We start from the raw sequence: 22,164 nt of genomic DNA on the forward strand, positions 1-22,164 counted from the left end.
TATAACTGTAACAAGAGAGCAAGATTTTTAAGTCAAATTTAGTGCACATTAAGTGCAATTAGATGTCAAATAAACAAAACATTACGTTTTTGGTTTAATTTTTTTAGTTTAAAAAACAATTAATAAAAATCTTTTGTTTTTCTTTGTTGAATTAAACAAATGAATGAATGATCCACGGAATGCCTGTTATTCGTTTGGTCCATTTTCCAATTGTGCACAGAATCATAAATCGAAAAAAATGATTACTTGTGTTGTTTTTTATATTTGCATCTGGAAACAAATATTGGAAAAACAAGTCACTATTTCATCTGTTTAGTTTTGGTTTTATTTTGAAAATCAAATGAATGAATGATACATGGATTGAATCAGACCCTCACTCTTCCCACACAGCCCAAGACAATATAGCTCAATAATCACATGACTGATTATACAAAACTAGCTTAAAGCAATTGTACAGTGTTTGAATTATCAGAGCAAGAAATATGACAAATTTCAAAATATGCTGATCTGATAACACATCAAACCATGTAGGCTCCCAAAAGAACAGATGTAAAAATATTTGACATTGCACTGACAAATTTATTTCACACTGAAATGAAAGTATATCATCCAATACCATTCAAATCAGCCTCACGTACGCTATCAACATGGAAATAAAAACCTTTGTAGTAAACAATTGTAAACCAATGGTAATAAATGAAAAAAAGAGTAAATATCAAACAAAGGCTAGTAACGCTATGATGGTGTCAAGGTAATACTATCAAAGAAAAAAGTTTTTTCAAACATATTCAAAAGGAGTAACCATACAGTAAGGAAGTCATCATCACAGTGGAACCCGTTGATATCCACGCCTCTTGGACTGAATGATTGACTTCAACCTAAATGGGTTGCCGCCATAGCCAAAATCGAAAAGCAAAACGAAAAACATTTTTTACAACCTATATCAGTTTGTTGACATGGTTTTCCTCGATTTCGCAATTTTTTAAAATTGTATTCTTCTACTTTCTTATGGTTTATTATTTCAGATATGCTACAGCAACGTCGGTGAATGTCATAATCACTATGAAAACGTACATGCACACATCGTTCTGTCAGTGGCTAACCATCTAAAAATACATTTAAAGGGTGCATTTTCTGAGTGTGGTTAATACTGCAATGCTTTCATTTTGAAGCTTACTTTGCACTGAACAGGAAGTCATTCTGCTGTTGTCATTTGCCAAGCCAAAAGATAACCAGTATTGGGCAAAACAATATTGTTCCAGTTAACGGTCCCAAAAAAGGAAATTAATTAGTAACTGAATTACTTCTTAAAAAGTGTAATTAGTTACCACAAAAAGTACTTTTTTCAAAAAACTTCAAATATGTCACAGAAATGAAATTTAGCGTTGTGAACTTTGTAGTTACACTTAGCTCATGACTTGTAATTCTCTACCCAAAACACGAGGGGCAGTGTTTTCCTGTGAGTAACCACAACTCTAGTTGACTAGCTATTTAGCTTCCTGTGTTGTAGTAGTGGAGTAAAATAGTAACTGAAGCCATGGTTGAGAGATATCTCTGCATAATAACACCATATTCCGCTACTGGACAATCATTTTTAATGCTGTTACACTCAACATGTCGACATAAACGGACTGTTTTTTCATAGAAATATTGATGTCAAATGAAATATTATATGGAGAAAGCGGTGGACCATGTTTAGTAGTAACAACACATGGAAGAGGATCTGATTTGTTGACATAAGCGAGACCAGATTAAGCGGGTTCCAATGTAATGGAACTTTCCACATGATGTCGTTACTGCAGAAAATCTAGAAATACCTAATACTCTTAAAATTGGAGTGTGTAGGTAGGACGTCTGTGGCAACACGCATGACTAGAAACATGAGGGTTCCATCTACACACCCAAGTCAGAAGTTGGCTAGTGCATCATCATTTGTCAGAGGAACAGATGGGATGCCAAGTGCTTCCAATGAAAAGCTCACAGTGTGAAATATGCTTTCTGTTGTCAGCAGTCTTCTGCTGGATGAATTATAGCCATGGCACAAAAAAAGGAAACTCACACTTCCTGTTCTTAGCCTGGAAACTAAAACTATAGATGTGCAAGTCATGAACAAGTCATTGAAAACTTCTTTTTTTGTTTTTGCCTGAATCTGGACTCACAGGCACTCGCCTCTGTTAACTTGTTCACTTACTCACGCCTGGCTCAATTAAGAAAAGAAAAGCGGGTAACATGTCACTAATTGTGCAAATGTTACTCCTAACTGCATTTGCATAAACCTATTAACCCCATGGAAAAAAACAAATCAACTCAAACTCCCCTTCCTGCCTCAGCTGCATCACAGGCTCAACAAAAGGAACGGTGTTCAGCAAAGACTCCAGCAGTACTGACTGACAGGTTGCTCGGCGTAGACTCTGCTTTCACTGACCAACCGGAAAAACTTGTGTATGTGTATGTGAGTTTCTATGCATGCGCTTTGTGATGAGTGACGAGAATGAATCAATTCACTTCACTGATTGACTCATAGGTACTTGATTCAAGTTTCCCATCACTAACATAGACATCTTTTAGGTTCAAATCTTCAGCTGGCTACAAGATTTAACTTCTTTTAGAATGTAGTATTATTATGGTCGCTTGTCCACTCCCTTTTTTTGGTGTGTGATGCTGTCTAATGGTTATTGGGCTGCAGTCAGCATCCGTAAAGGCCTTCATTGGGTCTTCACAGACAGGCTCTTCCTCTTACTAGTGAATCTTTTTGGGTTGTTTTTATCCCCTTTTTTGTTTCCTCAGGAAATAGTTTACATCTTACAGCATCCAACCTGGACACTATAGGCAAGGCCCCTGTAATGAGGCCTTGATTGTGCAGTTGAACAATATCAGTCAAACGCAGGAAGTTTCTTGTTTTTGCCACTAGGCGGTCATGAATGTGTGAATGATATGAAATAGCTGTTTTTTAAGGTCTTATGATGAAATGCCTGTTTGAGGTTAAATGTTTTTATTTTCTTTTTATCTTTGCTCCCTTTTCTTCTTTTTGCATTCTGATCCTCTACTTAGTATAGTCTAGTCAGAATGCACCAGCAAAAAAACTGAATACTTATTTATATTTCCCATGGTTTTAAGATTTTGTTGAGGATTGTACATGTGATAACCCTAACTTGTCAACTGCATGAAGAGAATCAAATAGTAGGGGCGGTAGTGGCTCAGGAGGTAGAGCAGGTCGTCCAGATCAGAAACCTGAACATTTGGTAGTTCGATCCTCACTCCCTCCACCCAGTAACTGTTGTTGAGTCACTGGGCAGGACACTTCATGCACTTTGCCTCCAAAGGTGTGGTGAATGTTTGGTGATGGTCGAAGAGACCATCGGGGTGATTTGGTAGCCATGTTTCTGTCAGACTATCCCAGCGCAGCTGTGTATACAGATGTAGAGTACCACCACCAATGTGTGACTGAGGAGTGATTGAATAATGGCTTCACTTCATTGTGAAGAGCTTAGGCTGCCTGGAAAAGCACGATATAAAAGTGAATCCATTATTACTAAGCCCCTTTGGACATTCCTGCTTTTATAGCTCTTTGTCAGGGTTGACAATGTGACGTCAACTCTGTGATCAACCATGATACGAACCATGAACCATGATATTATTACTAATTAGCTTGTTAGCTTCCTTGGTGGTAATTAAATTATTGTAGCTAGAACCAATTGTTGCATTACAACAATCATTTTCAACTGGATGATAATGCTGTCCGCCCTCTGTACGAGTCCTGTATACGCAGGAAACAATGCTGTACAAGCCAACCAATTACAGCTGTTACAGTCTCCATTGTACACAAAAAAGGGTTAACTGGAGAGAAGTGATGCGTATTCAAGGGTGCAAATACAGTGCATGCACATTGGCAGGTCTGCAATTTGTCCTGATGTACGAGAGGCTACACCATCTAACAAAAAGTGCCGAATTGTTGTTCATTGAGAATTACAGTGACAATCTAAAGTTTTCATTTGCTTTCCGACTGAGTACAGCCCAACAGTAAAACCACCAAAGGGAATACACAGCAGTGATTAAAAAAAAAAAAACAACAAAGAAGCAAGGGGACCTTTTACTCTTGATCACATTTTCATCATGTGTTGCGTTTGTGGTGATAGCACCTGTAAATGTACCATACAAGTTAGTCCTATGCTACACTACATTCATAAACCTTCTTTCTTTCTGACTGCCACATCATTTATACAGTCTCCTTCCCCTACCTCAACAATCGCTCTCTTGGTCCTTCGTCTCCCAATTTTTTTACAGCTCAGACATTTACAATCTTCTACTTTCACACCGTAAACTTGTTGTCATGATTAGTACCATCTGGTTATATGTAAAGTTAGTACCTGGTTGCGCAGTAGCCAGAAAGGTATGTATCCTCCTCCTTCATGCTGTTTTTTTAGTGCTGCCTCCTGACTGCTGCTCATTCCTTCAATGAGCATTTCACTTCTAAAAAACTATACAGTATTAGAATGGCAGGCAAACCACCAGCAACTAAAATAACATTTTAAAAAGTGGTTCATTTGGGCGGGACAAAAAAATCTAAAAGAAAATGCTCCAAATGTTCTCCAGCATTCCTTAAATTCTGGAAGATGCGTCTTTTTTACCCTCTACTCTCTATCATTACTATCTTGCCCTCACACCTTTCTTTTCTAACTTGTTTCCTCACTTTTCTGTCAAGCCGTCATCTTCTGTGATGCCCTGAGCACGGAGCTCGTCCAGAACATTGTCTAGGTGTCCAGGGTCGGGGAAGCCATGACCTGTCAGGTTGGAGCCAAACTCTGTCTTGTGGTGAACCTTAAAAAGGAGGGAACAATTGTTTCATCAGATTTTCATCTGAACCTACACTCAACAAATATATACACGCAACACTGCACATCGCTGGCTACATCGAGCCGCGACCTTCAACTCAGCACCTCAGCACCCCCCAGTCCGAGTCCATAGTTCAAGCTCAAAAAAGGGTGGATTGCCATTTCCGGGTCAACTTCAGCATTATCTTAAAGACATACCTCGTTCCATATGACCGTGTCAGACTCTCCTGTCGTGCTTGAAGTCCCAACTGAAAAGATCAACCTGCGGTCCCAAGCTACCAGGAGCAGCCTCAGTACCTGGTGGCAAATGGAGGACAGTATGACCAATTGCAGTACAGAAAAATGTTGAGATAGTAAAATATTGAAGAAGTTCTTACAATTATGGTCATTGAAAATGGAGGAGACTACAGTGCAGGGGTGCCCAAAGAGCAGCCCGAGGGCCATTTGCAACCCGCAGTCACACTGTAGTAGTTCCCAAAACAGTTAATGTGTTTAGTTGCGGTTTATTAACCTCCCTAAAGTATTACTTTAAATACCTTTTACACCCAAATAGGAATTGAGAAGAGAACCCAACAGGCTGAGTCTCTGATTGACTTCATTTTGGTCCAAAAGACTTTTATTTAGGAAGTTTTACTACGGCCTCCAAAGGTCCGTGAAATGTAAGTTAAGTGTGTTAGCAAGGTAAAGGAAGTTACCTTGCGTCCCTTCTCACTGTCTGGGAGGTAGCAGTGTCTTGGGAAGCCTCTGGCAGTGAAGGGCTTCCCTGGATTGGGATGCTCTGGTCCCTGATCACACGTCACGATTAAACTCCATCACTCACATTGATCAGCATCACTGGTGTCAGTGGGATGATGAGACAGAGCTGTGTTCTAACCGAGTACCTGAATGCCTGGCGGGATGTTATAGATGATGCGTATGGTTTTGCAGTCTGGGTGGCCCGGTAGTGAGTGAGGGATGATGTGGTACTCCATCTTCCCAGCTGGTTGGCTACCAGTCTTTACGCCATAGATGGTTTTACAAGTGGGACACTGAAGGCTGACACAAAAACAGACATTTGGTCACTTTAGGAGTTTACATTGTATGCATAATGTTCTTTGTGTCTGATGTACCTGCCGTCCTTGTTGCCATTATTATACATGGCCACCAGACACTGGAAATGGTACTGGTGTCCACACTGTGCTAGACGCCCAACAGACTCAGCCCTGGAAACAGGTCCCACACCTGGACCTTTGTATCCAGATGGACCCCCTAAAGGTTCCATACATATGGTACAATCCTATAAAAAAAAAAGATGACAGCTGAACATCTCATTCTTTCCCATTCTTTTCCCAATTTTTTCTTATAAAGTACTGGGCAGAATACGGAAATACTACTCATACCTCATCTGGTGGGCTCTTTACTTTTTGCAGGTACTTCTTTACCACCTCCTCTGGAGTTTTACCTGCAGACAAAACAACAGCAGACAAATGATGATGTTATGCCATGTGATTATTGACAGCAAATTTCTATATGTTAGTTTGGCTGGAAGGTCGGTCTTACCCTTGCGAGCCTGCTTCTTGGTGGTCTTCCTGCAGCAGTGGCCTAAGCCCGGCACTGGTTTGATGTCACTCTTGCTGACAGGTGGAGGGTGGAGTACCAGTTTCGGAGGCCTGGTAAGACACACGGGCAGAGCAGCAGCACTCATCAGAATGCCTGTGATCCCTGAAATATGCAGAGTTGGAAGAGAAAAGGTTATTGGGTCACAGATCACGTCATAGTGTCTTTCCACTTCTGATGACAATAATGAAGATGCAACAATATACACTACTCACAAAAAGTTAAGGAGGCTTTAATTTCCGGATGAAGCTAAAATGCACTATAACCTTTAAAGGTCAACTTAATTTGAAACACTAACTTTAGAATAAGTAAATTGGAGAGGCTAACTAGTTAGCTTGCTGTGCTAGCAGCGGCTCTGATATCTCTGATGTCCCAGCAGTGATTCTGTAGCCTGTGCAACGTGGCATAAAACGAGAATAATAGGAGTGTACAGGTGACTATAGGGGTGTTATTTCATGTCTACATGCCTCTAATGTTCAAAACATCCTGAAATGAAGCAATTTTTTGTGAGTACTGTATCTGTGTGGAACATGTGGCAGAACGGTTTGTGTGTGTGTGTGTGTGTGTATATGATCTCACCAGCCAACGCAGGGTGAACAGGACTCGATCCATTGAGGTTCTTCACGGGCACGGTGGGAACACTGCAACAAAAATAAGTTTTTTATTCCTGCATGTTGCCAAATTGAAAGTCATTCAGACCAGCAAGAAAACGCCCTCACTTTGAGAAACATATGATTGTCATTTTACCATCAAAAACCCTCCCAAAAAGGCAAATGAAATCAGGAAATAAAAACTCAAAATGACGAGTATTCACAGCTGTTGAGCTGCTCTCCTTCAGATGGTTTGTGAGCCAATGAATGACCGTGGCGGGTCGTGTGTATTTCAGAGCTAATCCACAGAGTTTCCATCTGCTCAGAGAAACGTCATGCAGTCACTCCCTGGGGATTACCTCCTTCGTCACAAAGCCAATCAACTCTAACTGATAAATCACACATACAGAATTTCACAACCTTCATTTGTATGATGGCACATAGAAATATATTAATGAAATACATTTCATGTGTAAAGCTAACATGGAACATCACTACTTACTGGCCGGGCCCTATGGTAGTTGGCATTTTAGACAAAAACATTCAAACCTTGAAAAGTTTCACGCTGTTTTGAGTGAGCGCATCCCTGACATTTCAGCAACCATGCTATTGTAGCTTCTAAAGGGGCAACACAAAAGAAATGGACAAGGCTAACTTAAGAGTCGTCAGTATTCTCTGAAAGATTCTCTCAGCTAGAGTTGACTGTTGGGTCTACAGTGCAGAATGGTCGACAGCAGTACCTGTGAGAATGTTCACTGCACATGTTCTCCGCTTGTCAATAAAGCGATTGAAGTACATAGTGAGTCTCTCCAAACAGCAGCAGTACAGTAGTATTCTAGACTGGTCTCTAGCTGTCAGTGACATTACAGTAGTGCGACAATAACCACCAAAAAGTATGTTAACATGTGAGTCTTATTTTATTTGTATCTAAGATGGCTTGTTTTCCATTATTATGTATTCTATATACAGTGAAGAAAATAAGTATTTGAACACCCTGCTATTTTGCTATTTCTCCCACTTAGAAATCATGGAGGGGTCTGAAATTTTCATCGTAGGTGCATGTCCACTGTGAGAGAGATAAACTAAAAAGAAAAATCCAGAAATCACAATGCATGATTTTTTAACAATTTATTTGTGTGATACAGCTGCAAATAAGTATTTGAACACCTGAGAAAATGAATGTTAATATTTGGTACAGTAGCCTTTGTTTGCTATTACAGAGGTCAAACGTTTCCTGTAGTTTTTCACCAGGTTTGCACACACTGCAGGAGGGATCTTGGCCCACTCCTCCACACAGATCTTCTCTAGATCAGTCAGGTTTCTGTGCTGTCGCTGAGAAACACGGAGTTTGAGCTCCCTCCAAAGATTTTCGATTGGGTTCAGGTCTGGAGACTGGCTGGGCCATGCTAGAACCTTGATATGCTTCTTACGGAGCCACTCCTTGGTTTTCCTGGCTGTGTGCTTCGGGTCGTTGTCGTGTTGGAAGACCCAGCCACGACCCATCTTCAATGCTCTGACAGAGGGAAGGAGGTTGTTCCCCAAAATCTCACAATACACGGCCCCAGTCATCCTCTCTTTAATGCAGTGCACTCGTCCTGTCCCATGTGCAGAAAAACACCCCCAAAGCATGATGCTACCACCCCCATGCTTCACAGTAGGGATGGTGTTCTTCGGATTGTACTCTTCATTCTTCTTCCTCCAAACACGCTTATTGGAATTATGACCAAAAAGTTCTATTTTGGTCTCATCTGACCATAAAACTTTCTCCCATGACTCCTCTGTATCATCCAAATGGTCATATGCAAACTTAAGACGGGCCTTGACATGTGCTGGTTTAAGCAGGGGAACCTTTCGTGCCATGCATGATTTCACATCATGACGTCTTAGTGTATTACCTACAGTAACCTTGGAAACGGTGGTCCCAGCTCTTTTCAGGTCATTGACCAAGTCCTGTCGTGTAGTTCTGGGCTGATTCCTCACCTTTCTTAGAATCATTGAGACCCCACGAGGTGATATCTTGCATGGGGCTCCACTCCGATTGAGATTGACCGTCATTAGCTTCTTCCATTTTCTAATGATAGCTCCAACAGTGGACCTTTTTTCACCAAGCTGCTTGGTAATTGCTCCGTAGCCCTTTCCAGCCTTGTGGAGGTGTACAATTTTGTCTCTGGTGTCTTTGGACAGCTCTTTGGTCTTCGCCATGTTACAAGTTAAAGTCTTACTGATTGTATGGGGTGGACAGGTGTCTTTATGCAGCTAACGACCTCAAACAGGTGCATCTGATTCAGGATGATACATGGAGTGCAGGTGGACTTCTAATGGGCAGACTAACAGGTCTTTCAGGGTCAGAATTCTAGATGATACACAGGTGTTCAAATACTTATTTGCAGCTGTATCACACAAATAAATTGTTAAAAAATCATGCATTGTGATTTCTGGATTTTTCTTTTTAGTTTATCTCTCTCACAGTGGACATGCACCTACGATGAAAATTTCAGACCCCTCCATGATTTCTAAGTGGGAGAAATAGCAAAATAGCAGGGTGTTCAAATACTTATTTTCTTCACTGTAAGTGTAAAGGCTATGCTCTAGCTACAAATAAATTCCATCCATCCACCCATTTTGTGTACCGCTTATCCTTACGAGGGTCGTGGGCATGTTGGAGCCTATCCCAGCTGTCTTTGGGCAAGAGGTGGGGTACACCCTGGACTGGTGGCCAGCCAATCACAGGGCACATATAGACAAACAACCATTCACACTCACATTCATACCTATGGACAATTTGGAGCTGCCAATTAACCTAGCATGTTTTTGGAATGTGGGAGGAAACCGGAGTACAAACATTTTTTTATTTATTAATATTGAATCAAACTTTGTGAAAATTCACTATAAAAGAAAGACGACTGTACCGACCTAGCAAACTTATTGCTGTTTGGAGCAGGTTATCATTCAGCAGAAAAACACATAAATATGAACTGAAATCTCATTTTCAGGCCAATATCGGGTGAAAATATTGTCCAGGACATCCCTAGATTTTTGTCGTAATTATAAACATACAATTTATTGAGATATTATAAATATTGAGAATAGGAAACAGCCATATTTATGGATGGGGCCTAAATATGATCCACATATGATGAAGTCACTGTGTGACGCCAACAGTAATCATTCATAGCCAGTCAATGGATTTATCTATGCAGTGTTAGCAAGGTGGGTGTTACCGGATGAGTAAAGGGATACCCGGCTGACTGTTAGGCCTGATCCCAGATAAACTTTACAAGCAGTAGCTCATTAACACACTTAACAGCTGCCCCACTGGTGTGTGTGTGTGTGTGTGGGGGGGGGTGACCCAAATAAGTGCAAATGCATCCATAGACTGGGGAGACTAACATCGCTCATGTCATTCTTTCCCAACTGTTTCCCATACATTCATTTATTTGTTTGTTGGGGCAAGTCACAATAAATAAACAATATAAATAATGGCTCATAAAAATGTGGTGGTCATAAAAATTGAGAAATATTCCATTAAATGGATGTCTGAACATCTCAGCAGGAGTAGTCCACTTATAGGGACAGCATGCAGCAGCTTCCTCCAGCTGCCTAGAGGGTCCAAACATCCGATTTGGCCAAGTTTAGCTACAAAGGTAAGCAATGAGTGAATCTATAACCTATCGCAACAAGATGAAAATCAACTGCTGATTGCCTGTCTGAGACTGCTTTTGTTTATGTACAACAGGTACCTGAATACCAGACAGTTGTCAGTGACCAATCATTTTATTTGGCCTTCACGACAACTGTCAGCAATGTTTATGACGTTTAATTCATAATTGTGAAAAACAATGCAGAAAAAACAATACTTGTTATGCTACTTTGTCCATATTGAAAAAGTGATGTCACTTCTGTCAGGATGGGTAATAACTAAAGCTCCACTTTCCCCCTACTACTTTTCGGATAGGTTGAATTTTGCAAATGCAACTGTGTGATGTTCCTAAATGTATACCATACTGCCTGTATTCAAAGCTCACTCTTTGGGTCTGAGATTCAAACCAAGACAAACACAGGTCAAGTATGCAGATGGTTTGGGTGCATCACAGCACCAGCACAGTACTTTCTCACACTCATTCATTGTTTGTCTGCTTCCCACCAATGTTTACCTGGAGACGAAGCACACATCCTTCACTAAAACTGCTGTGAAGATTGTCAACATGAACTCTCACCACAGGAAAGGGAATGGAAATGTGTCCTTGAGTGTAAAAACATTTTGTGTGAGTGCGATTTCTATGGGATCAGTCTTTGCCAACGTGTTTCTTTGTCTTAACCCCCCCTCCCTCCCCAGCACCCTGTTAGGGCTGGTCTTGGGTGCTGTCTGGCAGACAAGATTCTCACACACACAGACACTCGCAGCCTCCCCCCACCCACCACCCCACTTACAGTGGTGAAAAAATGTTTGCCCCTTTATTGATTTTTCTTATTTTTTTGCATGTTTGTCACACTTCAATATTTCATATCAAACTAATTTAGGTATTAGTCAAACAAACTGAACATAAAATGCAGTTTTTAAAGAAAACTTTTTATTATTAAGGAAGAAAAAGAATCCAAACTTACGTGGCCTTGCGTGAAAAAGTGATTTCCCCCTAAAGCTAATAACTGGTTGGGCCACCCTTAGGAGCAACAACTGCAATCAAGCCATAATTTGGCCATGAGTCTCACTCATCTTTGCAGAATTGTTGTAATTCAGCCACTTTGGAGGCTTTTCCAGCAAGGTCATGCCACAGCATCTCAATAGGATTCAGGTCAGGACTTTGACTCGGCCACTCCAAAGTCTTCATTTAGTTTTTCTTCAGCCATTCAGAGGTGGACTTGCTGCTGTGTTTTGGATCATTGTCCTGCTGCAGAACCCAAGTTGGTTTCAGCTTGAGGTCACCAACAGATGGCTGGACATTCTCCTTCAGAATTTTTTTTTAGACGGCAGAAATCCTGGTTCTATTTATCACGGGTCATGAAGCAGCAAAACAGGCCTAGACAATCACACTACCACCACCATGTTTTGTGGCCATATTTTTTATATGACATTCTTTTTCGGAAATGCAGCGTTACTTTTACGCCAGATGTAATGGGAAACACACTTTTCAAACAGTTTGTCTCATCAGACCACAGAGTATTTTCCCAAAGGTCTTGATCATCATCAAAATAATTTTTTGCAAAATTGAGACGGCCTTAATGTTCTTTTTGTTGGTGGTTTCGGTCTTGGAACTGCAAAAACCTGCATTTTGTGTTCAGTTGTACTTTCATTGACTCATATTTAAATTTGTTTGATGAGCTGAAACAATTCAGTGTGACAAAATCAGGAGGGAGGAAACACTTTCACACCATTGAGACATATAAACAGACATATTTTACACACTATATATATACGTATATATATATATATATAAAATATTCTCCTCAGCACTGTGACAGACAAGGGGTAGTGACAATGCTGTCTACCCCACACAAAAGACATTCTCATTATGATAATACACACTACACTGCACACACAACTCGGAATTATTTCATCACATAACCATATGGCACCAATTTATAGAAGTGCATATAATCACCAACACCAGCACAGCTAACATGGAAAAAGCAGAGGAAATGTGCAAAAAGTATAAAAATACACTGGATGGCAGTAGAGAAGCAAACCTCAAGGTAAAACGTTGATGGGACAAAGCAGTGAGAGGGGGATGGAAAGGGAGTATGAAGAGGGGAAAAACTAGTAGTAGAGACTCAGCATTGTGCTGCTAATGTGTCCCAGGCTTGTGTAACCAACAAAGGTTACTGTGGAGACCAACAATGAGGCACTGAGGGGCCCAGACTGCAGGGTAGAAAAAGCAGGAGACATGTCTGAAGGGCAAAAAAAAAATCTACATTTCAAAACCATCTGACCTTGATTTAAGATTTAAAGTGATCATCCACCCCACCCTGTTTCAGTTACATTCCTAGACTGTGATGTACGTCGGGTTTTGGTGCAACCTTATCTAAACTATACCTAGTTAAATTGTAACCACTGTACACGGAACACACAAAAGACAAGAATTACAAGAAACAGTAATTTTAAAAAGCCAAAAGGTTGAACAACCTTTAATTAAATTAATAATAAAATTATGATTAAATTATTAATAAAATTAATATTATGAAATTTTATAAAATTGTAAAAATATTTATATTATTTTATATTTATAAAAATTATTAAAATATTATAAAAATTTCAAGTACACAAATGAACAAAAATACAAAATATAAGGCATTCAGATGTGATACTATATGTAGCAGCAAAAACTTTGGTTAGCAGTGCGCAAAGTGGGGCGGACATTAACAGAGTTCCCACTGTAGTAAAATGGTGTGCGTGGAAAGAGTGTAGTTTAATACATTGCAAAAGAAATGCTGCTCTTTAATACACTTGGAAAGGCATCATTTCAAGAAATGCTCCAAATGTTTGATAGACAGCCCAAACTGTGAGAAAATGCATCACTGATAGTATAGACAGACTAAAAGATGGAGGAAAGCCAACGGAAAACTTATGGTTATGGTCAAATCAAAGCCTCACAAGGTGCTGCCTCCATAGCTGTTATAAGGGGGTGTATGCATGTGACTGTATACGCTAGCGGAGTAACATATTGCTGAGTCGGTACACAGAGAGAACATTTTCAGTTAACTATCAAAGTTAATCTCCATTATGCCTCTCAAGGCAGTGAGGCAGACGCTTGGGTGGCAGCATGTAAAAGTGAAAGTCACATTAGATATTGTCAGATGCACAGTGGAGAAATCAACATTGGCTGCAAGCACAGTCCAAGCTGCTGAAAGGCAGCAAGCATCATGAAGGATAAAGATGTATCTTTGAAAATGTGAAAGGATCTGCTCCTATGAAATGAAGGAGATCCCAATAAGCCTCTATCGAAATGCACACAGGCTCCCGTCGGACAGCCATTTTTTTACAACACCAAAGTCGGAGAATTGGCATTTTTAAAGGTGTGTTTGTGTGAACCTAGCCTAAATAACATGACATACAGAATCAATTTCATCTTCAGTTGGGAATTTTTCAGAAACCTGAAAAGCTTATTTCAACCAAACCTAACGTGTATGTTTGGCTTCACCACAATAATGTTTATTATCGTAAAAACAATCAGTTAAATATAATGCATTGAGGCATCTTTACCCTTCATAAGTCATGAAAGTTATGAAAGTTTTTTTCCCACTCACCCTGATGCTATTAGTGCTCTTGACTGGGCCATGGCGATCCTCTGTAACGCTGGTCTACTCAGCCCAGCTAAGCTTGATCTCTGCGGTAACGGGGCATGGCACACTTTAGCTGAGGATGGTGCCCGTTGGGGCTTCATCACCACTGGCGATGGAGATGGCACAGGGGACGGGGGTGTGGTCACAGTGCTGGCTGGGGTAATTAATGTGGCAGTTGGCACTGATTCATTGGCTGAAGATGAGGAATGCTTGGCTGGAATGGTCAAAGGGTTCACAGTCATGTTCGAAGATGGCGGCTGAGGGGGTGGGAGAGACGGAGGCGGCGGCCTATTGGAAGATGAGGAGGAGATACCCAGAGCGGAGGTCCCTGCTGTGAGGGCAGCTAGTGACTGGGCAAACAACTGGGAATTGCGTCTTGGAGACATAGTGTTTTTAGTGATGGCAAGGCCATTTGGCAGGGTCTGATAGGAGTTGGACTTCTGGTGCTGTCCTCTCCCAAGTGTGGCTGATTTAGATGGATTCAGGGGTTTCAAGGTGGTGGATGCTGAGTTCTTGGGCCGCTGCATGGTGAGTGAGCGTCTACCTAGAGTTTGTATTCCTGCTCCAGCTGTGTTTGTCTTGACGCTGAAGACGAGCATGCATTGCTGGCAAGAACAAGGCTGACCCAGTCCAGTTGTCATAATGCCCCCATTCGGGTAAACCGAGCCTACAGTTCCCATGCTGACCCCTGATACTCCAACACCTAACAGGGCACCTGTTAGCCCGCCTACGCGTCCTCCTCCTTTTGGCAATGGGAGTGGTCCAGATACTAGCGGGTAGGCCATGTCAACACGCCGCTGTATCCTTCGACACCTCTGGCTCTGTCTATTGACCTGAACAAACACAAAAACGAGCATGTAAGTCATTCATGCAGGTTGCAAAGCTTAAATGTGTGCAGAGAAAGGCAAATTCTAGCCCACCTGCGTCATGTTCTGCAAATCAATGAGGTAGCAAAAGCCAAGAGGTGTCAGGTCGAGGCAGGGTTGCTGGCGGCTGTGAGCATTCTCGATGGCGATCGCCACCTCTACATCATAGGGTGTCCAAGAACCTGCATCATTTTCCCACTCCCACTGCCAGCCCTGTCCTGGGGCTGAGGCCGGGTCATAAAAACTCCTCCTCACCGGACGGATAGTTCCTTAGACAGGAAGAGGAAAGGTTAAGAGTCTCACATCAGTCCCTGTGCAGCATTTCCAGAGCCAGTCCTAGTCTAAACTGCTTTTGAACAGTCCAGATGACTGACAAACAAACCAGTATTACTCCATTAATACAAAAAAAACGAGACGAAAATTAATCAAAACAAATGCATGCTGACAAAAACTATGACCAATGAAGTGACAGTTTCATCAATTCAATACAAAGGGCCAAAAAATGAGCATATTAGGTCCCCTTCAATGCATCTTCTGAATGCCTTATAATTGTATTTTGGTTTATTTAGTCATTTTTATACTTGAAAATGCTTTTTCTGTATCACTTTTGTCAATTTCCATTTCTTTGAGCCCTTCTTGTGGGTTGTTTCTTTGGAATACATGGTACCAACAATTTACACAACTTCAAACTTTCTGAATATATGATCCAGGTGACCACGGTCACCATGTTGGCTGGCATAATGATTTATTGAGTCGATAGCTGCTTGGGTACTTTAGAGCAGCACAGCACACCTTCACATAAGTCTTGACCAAATTACTTTCTTTTTCAACAAATCCAAAATGCACGTGCACTCCACTTCGGCAATGACACGCTACATTTACACTGACATCCGAGCGTGTTTTGGTCGAGATTGTGACAGCCTTGACAAGATTTGGACGTTATGATTTGGAATGCAACAGAGGATGATACATTAAATGATTGGACGGAGGAGGGTCTTTAATGTCGGTTACACACGAGTGAAAATCATTTTCTACTAGCTGCTATGTAGCAAAGCATTGCAGTTTTTCCCAAATTGGGCCATTGTATCATAGAAAATGACGACAATGCATTCATTTACTACAACATGGACTGTCTTCTTAAACAGTTGTGATTGGCCTTTTGATGTGATGTGTTTTCTCAGTTGTGTATCAGATAAAAATTAAGGCTATGAGCAGAAAGGGAGCAATTTAGAAAAAAAAGTTGTTGATTTGTAAGTTTAATAGTCCACGTTATGAGAGCTTTTTGTGTTTTAAATGTGTGAACCACTGCCATTACTTGCATTGCTGCTTCAACCTATTTGTGCTTCAGTGTGATGAGCCTTCAGAGGCCTAACAAACAAAAATGTCAAGAAAGAAACGAATGCAAACTACTACCTACACCTTTTTTATTGTTCTCCTCATATCTACATTTATCATGTATCCTCAGAAAATTGGACTATGTGAACGTAATAACCCAAAATGAAGCCAAACAAGGTTAGAAGTGCCAGCATTTGATAAAGATGGTGATAAACACCACTGAATTGAAGAAATGAGTCATTAACAAAGAGGAAGGTGGTGTCTGTGTGGTGTCTCGCTGCCACGTCGCGTCTGTGTGAAGGGTCATGTCTTCCGTGAAGGTAAACGTAACTTTAAATGTGCATTTCACACTTTCACTAGTCATTTATATGTATTTATAAATTCACAATTTTATATATGTAAAACTATAATTGCAAAACCCTAAAAATGCGGATTGTATGAGTTAAGAATACACTTGTACTCCAGCGGTGTACTAACAACGCAACAAAACATGTAATGTATGCAAACAGCGGCAAAATTGTGGCATGACTTTTTCACACCAACTGAAAACACGCTAACCGGGGCGGATGCTAACTGAGTTTCCACTGTAGATTTGTGCTCCTGAGAATGGCAAGTAGTTTATCTGAAATAATTTCCATGGAATCTGTCCACAGTCACATTGTAGTATTTCAATGTATTCATTGACAGTGCCAAGCTGGCAACTACAGCGACATATGATGCAACAAAGCAGATGCAGCAGAAAAGCCAATGTTCACCACACTGCAACGTAGCAACAATTATTTGTCTCCCTCAATGTGCTTAGGGGTTTTCTTGTTTTGTATATTCAATGAGACACCCTGGAAGACTGTCGGGAAAAAAAGGAAAACCCTGTTGAACATCTCAACATGTTGAACATCTCATCTGTCTCCTATGGACTCATCATCCAACAAGTGTATGACAACTAACCCTAACCCTAACCCTAACCCTAACCCTAACCCTAACCCTAACCCTAACCCTAACCCTAACCCTAACCCTAACCCTAACCCTAACCCTAACCCTAACCCTAACCCTAACCCTAACCCTAACCCTAACCCTAACCCTAACCCTAACCCTAACCCTAACCCTAACCCTAACCCTAACCCTAACCCTAACCCTAACCCTAACCCTAACCCTAACCCTAACCCTAACCCTAACCCTAACCCTAACCCTAACCCTAACCCTAACCCTAACCCTAACCCTAACCCTAACCCTAACCCTAACCCTAACCCTAACCCTAACCCTAACCCTAACCCTAACCCTAACCCTAACCCTAACCCTAACCCTAACCCTAACCCTAACCCTAACCCTAACCCTAACCCTAACCCTAACCCTAACCCTAACCCTAACCCTAACCCTAACCCTAACCCTAACCCTAACCCTAACCCTAACCCTAACCCTAACCCTAACCCTAACCCTAACCCTAACCCTAACCCTAACCCTAACCCTAACCCTAACCCTAACCCTAACCCTAACCCTAACCCTAACCCTAACCCTAACCCTAACCCTAACCCTAACCCTAACCCTAACCCTAACCCTAACCCTAACCCTAACCCTAACCCTAACCCTAACCCTAACCCTAACCCTAACCCTAACCCTAACCCTAACCCTAACCCTAACCCTAACCCTAACCCTAACCCTAAGCCTCGACACCACAGTTAAAGCGCCTCCAGCAGTCTCTGGGGAATCCCACAACTTACTCCTGCCCCCCTCCGTGACCCCACTGCCCTGTGTCTTTGTGGGGGTCTGGGAATGTAACTCCTTCAGCAAGCCCAGCTGGAGTGACATGCTGTTGAATCAACAGGCACACAAAGGTTTCTGCAAAAAAACCCTCAAATGAACTGATGACGAGTCAGTTTTTACAACATCAACCTCATTCCCCTCATTTCTACAAAACGGCACATCGTCCAACAATTACATTCATGTTAGAATTTTAATTGGCTGTAAACTTTACATTTTATTAGTGATGAAATGAAGGAGAAAGAGGAGTGCAGAAGGAATCACAGGGTAGATTTACTTTTCCTTCACTTTTCCTCTATGCCTGGGAGAATGCATATAATTGGATATATTAACCATTATATTCAAAATGTTATTATCTCTATAAAACTGTCGATTGAATGTTCCTCGGCCGCACAGGGAATGAGTGGTTAGCGCGCAGGCCTCACAGCTAGGAGACCCGTGTTCAATTCCACCCTCTGCCATCTCTGTGTGGAGTTTGCATGTTCTCCCCGTGGACGTGTCAGTTTTCTCCGGGTACTCCATTTCCGTCCCCCATTCCAAAAACATGCTAGGTTAACTGGCTCTAACTCTAAATTGTCCATCGGTATGAATGTGAGTGTGAATGGTTGTTTGTCTATATGTGCCCTGGGATGGGCTGGCCACCAGTCCAGGGTGTACCCCGCCTCTTGCCCAAAGACAGCTGGGATAGGCTCCAGCACCATCGCGACCCTCGTGAGAATAAGCAGTAGAAAATGAATGAATGACTGTTCCTTAAGAATGAATTTAAAGGGGACCTATTATTATGACCTATTCAGCTGTATTTCTTTGGATTTCGTGCTTCCAGTGAAAACGGTCCGTTTAAATGTACTCCAGGCACGCCCACTGTGCTGTGGTTGGGAACAGTCCAGAGTGCTGAGAAGGCCCTGCTGTGCCGCTAGTTGCAAACCCAACTTTATAGGAGTTTACAAATTTCCCCACTGAGGGACGAATAAAGGCATATCTTAATCTTAAACGGTATAGGGGTTGATAACTGGTGATTTATCTTTTTAAAATGTCCGCTTTCAACATACAGCCACATGTGTTGGATCCCGAATCCGATCCGGAAGTAGAGACTGGACAGTCTGAAGTTTCTCAGGAGAAGAAGTTACTTTAAGATGTCTCTCAATAGTAAGTAGCTCAAGTGAGTTTGCTGGCCAATCGAGCGCAGTTACACCATGGTCACTGAAACAGCTTTTGGTACCTTTGGCAGTGCGGGCAGGTGCCAAGTCTTGAGAAAACACAGTAGACCAACACCAGCAGATGACATGGCTCCCCAAATCATCACTGACTGCAAAAACTTCACATTGGACTTCAAGCAACATAAATTGTATGCCTCTCCACTCTTCCTCCAGACTCTGGCACCTTGATTTCCAAACTCTCCTGATCTGAACCCCATAGAGAGTCTGTGGGGTGTTGTCAAGAGGAAGATGAGACACCAGACCCAACAATGTAGATGACCCAAAGGCTGCTATCAAAGCAAACTGGGCTTCCATTACACCTGAGCAGTGCATGGATGCAGTAATTCATGCAAAAGGAGGCCCAACCAAGTATTGAGTGCACGGAAATTAACATACTTTTCAGAATTCTGACATTTCTGTTAAAAATATCATTTTTTCCTATTGATTTCATGTAATATTCTAATTTTCTGAGACACTGTATTGTGGGCTTTCATTATCTATAAGCCACAATCATCAAAATTAGAAATAATTGTTGAAAACTCGAAAACTGAATCAGTATAATATATGGGTTTCACATTCTGAAATGAGTAACCAAAAATATGATTTTCTTCCATTTTCAAGTCTTTCTATTGTTTGTTATCCTTAGCAACTTGTATTAGCATTAAAAAATGCCTCACTAGCCATGAACTTCACTGCATGCCACTGTCATGCACTGATATGGAACCCACACTACATCTTTTTAAGGTTTTTCCAGAAAGTAATGTAATAATTACTTTTCTTGTTAACTAACTATATATTTATGAAGAAGTCATTCCCATCACCTAGTAATTCAAATAACTAACTAATTAAATTCATGGGAAAGAAACTAGTAACTTTTTCGAAATAATTGCTCAAAGCTGATGCTTGTAGTAATAGGATGCTCATCTTACCTGTGTCTTGTCGGAACTGATGCATAGACTGGAGGTCAATGATGTACGGCGAGAGTCGACTCTCCACCTGGCCCAGGATGACGCTCCCCCCGCGGGCGTCTCCACTCCGAATGGCCGCCTCGATTTGATGGGAGACGACGGAGCTGTAGGGCCGCCACCGACCGTGTTCGTTCAGCCATTCCCACACCACCACGGCAGAAGCCACTAGCATGGTGTTACTGTTGGCCCTGCCGAGGAATTTCAAGATGGAAAAGGGAAAACATTAATCAACACTTTTTCTTTAACTGCAAGTAGCTGTCAAACGTATACTGTCTGATAGCACTTTAGCGAAAAAAAAGGTGGCGTCCAAACAGCCTCGTCTATATCAATTAGCTCACTCATATCATTTTTCATGATAGTATGACCTAATAACCATACCATATTAAGGATACGAATACTAATGTTGTGTAGCTTACATCGAGCTAACTCCAGCGAGCCAAACATTCCTCTACGAAGAGCCGAATTCCTCGCATGGTCACACGGCGAGGAAAACAAGAATCACCGTCCTCTAATGTAAGAAAGAAAAACATTGAAAAGACAATTGGCATTGAAGCTTTTCTGCTTCTGGTTGGGTATTAACACACCGTTAGTTCGTCCAAGCGAAGGCCTTTCACGTCTGGTGGTTGGAAGAAATGTTGTTGCAACAATAGACAAACGCTTCCTATCTACTCCCGCATGTGAAGCGCATAGGATGTCGATGGCGGCGGCTAACGGCTGTTTCTCTCCCGTTGTTCGGGCGTAGCACGCCGTGCTTTGGAGGAAAAGTAGTCGCTCCCCAGCATCGCATCCTCGGTACAACGACTCTCCTGACCGGTGTCGCAACTCGAATCCGAGAACAGGTTCCACTGACTGAGGGGTGGGCGGATCGATCCAAATATCGATGGTTTGGATACCAAGTGTGGGAAAAGCTAAGAGCTTTATGTTGGTCAATGCAGGCAGATAGGATGTTTATGATGAAGGCCGGAAGTTTGTTGTCTAGTTTTCACACAGTTTTGATGTATCCTTTTTAAAACACCGCCAAACAGCCAAAAGGGAAAGTGGCGCTTGCTGCCACCTGGTGGACGAATACGAGATCTCCCTTTTATTCTTTTTATCGATGTAGTAACGTCATGCAATCTTTGTATGTAATTCTGTTGGAATCTATTTAAGGAGTGTAGGCTGCATGACATTCGTGCTTTTATTGTTGAATTTTCCCGTTTTATGCTGCGTTTTACAGGCAGCTTTGTTTGATGGCTGGACGACACGCTATGGGCGATACTAAATTATGGAATGGATACTAGATTGTGGTATCGATCCGATACCACGTAAACACAGAGCAGGCCAGTACTACCAATACTGATACCGATACTTGACATCGGTCAAGCCAGCTCATGATACGACTTTGAACTTTAATATGTTCATCACGAGTAACAAATTAATCATGTCCAAACTGCAGAATAACCAAAAGAAAATGAATTACAGCAAAACCTTGGTTATCCAATGCATTGTTTTTGCATGATTCGGTTTTCAATGAAAATATTTCCCTTTTGCCTTGGTTTACATACAGTTCAGTTTGATCTGTACTCCATCATCCCGCAAAATCAAGTGGCCAAACAATGTGACTGCTAAATAACACGCCATGGGGCCAAAGAAAGAACTTAGCTAAAGAAGGTGAGAAACACTATAGAATTCCATCTCCCCGGATGTAGGCGAAGTCTACATTGACAATAATTTCCAACCATTTCTCAATTTTTCAGTTTTTTGTTTGT

At 41.6% G+C, this 22,164-nt stretch overlaps 1 protein-coding gene across 1 annotated transcript; it reads right to left on the minus strand.

The window, feature by feature from the left end:
* Window positions 1-302: 302 nt before the first annotated feature.
* On the minus strand, window positions 303-21,302 carry LOC131134797 (E3 ubiquitin-protein ligase DTX4-like). Its single transcript, XM_058080421.2, has 13 exons — window positions 21,001-21,302; window positions 20,833-20,924; window positions 20,378-20,604; window positions 15,217-15,431; window positions 14,261-15,129; window positions 7,008-7,069; window positions 6,372-6,533; window positions 6,212-6,273; window positions 5,942-6,108; window positions 5,714-5,867; window positions 5,528-5,617; window positions 5,031-5,129; window positions 303-4,818 (listed from the first exon to the last, which is right to left on the minus strand). Coding segments are annotated over exons 2-13 (2,241 nt in total). The 5' UTR covers window positions 20,835-20,924; window positions 21,001-21,302; the 3' UTR covers window positions 303-4,686.
* Window positions 21,303-22,164: the final 862 nt, after the last annotated feature.

This window comes from Doryrhamphus excisus, linkage group LG9 (genome assembly GCF_037039965.1).
Source record: "Doryrhamphus excisus strain RoL-2023G ecotype Guam linkage group LG9, RoL_Dexc_Guam_v1.1, whole genome shotgun sequence".
NCBI lineage: Eukaryota > Metazoa > Chordata > Actinopteri > Syngnathiformes > Syngnathidae > Doryrhamphus > Doryrhamphus excisus.

What these genes read in the sequence shown, in the direction of transcription:
- LOC131134797 (XM_058080421.2), bottom strand. An exon ending in AGAGCACTAATAGCATCAGG is followed by an intron (nt 7,070 to 14,260) that starts GTGAGTGGGAAA and finishes TTTTTGTTGCAG; the next exon opens with TGTTCCCACCGTGCCCGTGA. An exon ending in CAAGAAGCAGGCTCGCAAGG is followed by an intron (nt 6,274 to 6,371) that starts GTAAGACCGACC and finishes TTTTGTCTGCAG; the next exon opens with GTAAAACTCCAGAGGAGGTG.